The sequence below is a fragment of the Coptis chinensis genome, chromosome 6 (assembly GCF_015680905.1).
Source record: "Coptis chinensis isolate HL-2020 chromosome 6, ASM1568090v1, whole genome shotgun sequence".
Lineage (NCBI taxonomy): Eukaryota > Viridiplantae > Streptophyta > Magnoliopsida > Ranunculales > Ranunculaceae > Coptis > Coptis chinensis.
This window is the reverse complement of record NC_141461.1, coordinates 90,317,185-90,320,049: the sequence shown is the minus strand read 5'-3', so window position 1 is coordinate 90,320,049 and position 2,865 is coordinate 90,317,185. Positions and strand designations below refer to the sequence as shown.

The window sequence follows — 2,865 nt, the reverse complement described above, 5'->3', positions numbered from 1 at the left end:
CAATGTTGAAATGACAACATCGAACTTCTGGATATACATTTAGCAAATTAGAGCCAATTTGAAAAGCATCGGTTTCCGTTTTGCATCAACATGTAAAAGGTAGTAGTGTAGCATGCAATAAAGGTCGAAAACCTGAGGCATACTGGAAAATAATGCCAGAGCATGGATTACTAGGAATATAAAAAATAGCGTCTACTTTGATCCAAGCTTTCGGATCGTAGCAGTGGCGGACTTACAATTTTAGTCGAGAACCCTTGCCAAACTAGTCGTATGTATACTCGTTGGCAGTGAGTAAATGACAGAAATAAGGAAAATGTTCTCAATCATATTGCATAAAACACGTATAAAAGATGAAAAGACATGGACGACAGCAAACCTTCTGTGTTCATGTAAAATTATTATAACAAACAATAGGGGTCCAAAGCTTCCTTTTACTGCGAGCGGGGAACATCTTTGGACAAAAAAAGAGTGTAGTATTAGGCGATAGCGGTGTGCTAAATGTTCGTCTCCATGGAGATAATTGAATGGCATAATTTGAGGGTGGAAATGTTTAGCCGCCAATGGTACTGATGGCAGATCAGTACTCAATAGAATATAATCAACTTGCGCTGAGACTAGTGTACTCTGTACTGTCTGTTCGTTTGTCCTGTCTCTTCTATAATCTACTCAAACCTCAAGAAAACAGAACAAATCCTTGATTGTAATTAGCAAGCTTTTTCAATCACTGTCCATATTCCTGAAACTAGGAAAGGAACTATTTCCATATAATTTCAATTTCAAGAGTACAAAACCACAAATAATGCCAAATAAACAATGAAAATTAGATCCTAATGATTTTTGCATAAGGAATTATGGTAATGGACATGAAATATAACTCATCCTCCTCTCCTTGGTATTCATACGCTCTCCCTTTCCTTCAACATAGGTACCAGAGTTTAGTGAAACAAGGCTCCCCACATAGATCTCGGCTTCAAACCCTGGCGAAAAAAGATCTTGCTTTCCAAGAGTTTTAACCTTTTGAGATTTTGGATCATATAGAACTAGATCATCGTGGTCCTTCTGCAGAAGAATTTCACCATTCTTCAAGTGGTATAATACCTTCACGTCGTCATCAGAAAAGTGAAGTTCACTTGGTCCTATATTGGTTGACAATTTAGTCCAGGTGCCTTTGACGCCATAGTCCTTCATCACCCATTCTTCGATTCCATTCGTATCACAATAACTAAGGGTACACAGACATCCTCCCACTGTGTGCAAGCTCATGGGCTTAAACATATCATCAAATCGTAGCACCTCTTTGAAAACCTAATTTTCAAGATCAAAAGATACCATTACTCTAACGAACTCTGATCCTTGTTCAGTAAAAGCTAACCAATGCAGAGCTCCATTGACATAAACCCCAGACTGTCCATCATAGAGAAGGTTTTGAGGAACATCCGCAACATTATTCCATGAATTAGTTCCTAATGTATAGACCTTGACTTCACGATCCACAGTAGCATCACCATAATTATCCTGATAACCATTAAATTTGGCAATCCTCACAACTTTATAATCATCAGCAGTGTGATCATAGCTCAAACCATAATTTCTAATTCCTATTAGGTACCGCCCGAATCTCCTCACAAATCTCAATGTACGTCTTAGGTAGTTTCTTGAATTCTTTAGTAGATGGATTCCATAGGAAAAAAATTCCTCCGAACGGCAAGAACATTAATCCATTACAAGGACCCGAAAGTACTTCAACACAACCAGATGTCTTATTCTTATAAGGGTAATCGATATCTACAACTTCATTGAATTCAAACGAGTCGTACTCAATGGAATGGAGATGATGATGGCTAAACATGATGTTAAACTTTTCAGTTTCGATGGCGGTATTGAGTGCCTTTTGATGAATATAGGATCATTGATTAAACAACACCATGGTTTACACACGCACTTAAATCGTAAAAGAGATTTCACGGTAAGCCGTTCTAGGATTATGGTGACGATATCGAATGGGAGAGTCGACATTAGTAAGTTGTCTCCAGGGTTTATGGACAAAGTGCGTTTGGGAATATGAGTTTAAGGATTAGCATTCGTGGATGGTTTTATAATATTTAATTTGTAATTAAACAACGGGGATGTAGCTCAGCCAACTTGATTAGTCAATTTTCGAATAAATTGCAGCGTCCTAGGCCCGCTGCAAGGTCCGAGGGTCGAACCCTCGCATCCCCAAAAGCGTTTTCTTCTATTTTTTTCCTCGAAATATCTTTCTCTTAGTAAAACCATGATGAAGCGAAATATATTTTACGCGATTGATATATCGTGCCCAATATATTTTTTAACATATATATTTGTCCAGTGGCAGGGAATGAGTTTGGAATTTGAGAAGCTTATGCCAATCCTCAGCTGTTTCATGTGGAACAATCTTTCTCAATTTTGAAGTGAGAAACATCAACTGCTAGATGTACAATCATTTAGCAAATTAGAGGGCAATTTGAATAGCATCGGTTAAGTTTCAGTTGTGCATCAACATGTAAAAGGTAGTGTACCGCATCCAATAACGAGTCTAAAACCTGAGGCATACTGAATTGCCGGAAAAAGAAAATGCTGTGTAGCGTCTACTTTGATCCAAGTGAGTCATAGCAATGGTAGACTTGCACCAAACTATTGTACAGTATGATTGTTCCATTATGGACTAGTAGTCTACCATTGGAAATTTGGAACTAAACATTTCCAGGCTCTCCCTTTCCATCAACATAGTCCACATTGACAGTCGACATTGTACAAAGGCAATGGATGAGTATTCCAAATAGATGTGTGGTGTGTGGAATTTAAAGAAGACAGTTATGCATCTTTTCATGCATTGCAATGTGGACA

The 2,865-nt window shown here is 38.0% G+C and overlaps 1 protein-coding gene across 1 annotated transcript; it reads right to left on the bottom strand.

Annotated features, from left to right (window-relative positions):
• Positions 1 to 731: 731 nt before the first annotated feature.
• Positions 732 to 2,066, bottom strand: LOC147495284 (F-box protein CPR1-like). The gene is made up of 3 exons (XM_086568354.1): positions 1,809 to 2,066; positions 1,399 to 1,547; positions 732 to 1,305 (listed from the first exon to the last, which is right to left on the bottom strand). Exons 1-3 carry the CDS (start codon positions 2,014 to 2,016, stop codon positions 850 to 852), a joined length of 813 nt encoding a protein of 270 aa, XP_086424480.1. The 5' UTR covers positions 2,017 to 2,066; the 3' UTR covers positions 732 to 849.
• Positions 2,067 to 2,865: the final 799 nt, after the last annotated feature.

Excerpts from the sequence above, each read along its gene's own strand:
- LOC147495284 (XM_086568354.1), bottom strand. The coding sequence starts at position 2,016 with ATGTCGACTCTCCCATTCGATATCGTCACCATAATCCTAGAACGGCTT. Across the intron at positions 1,548-1,808 it reads CATTCCATTGAGTACGACTC|TTGTGAGGATTGCCAAATTT; the intron begins GTTTGAATTCAA and ends ATGATTATAAAG. Across the intron at positions 1,306-1,398 it reads TCTATGATGGACAGTCTGGG|GTTTTCAAAGAGGTGCTACG; the intron begins GTTTATGTCAAT and ends CTTGAAAATTAG.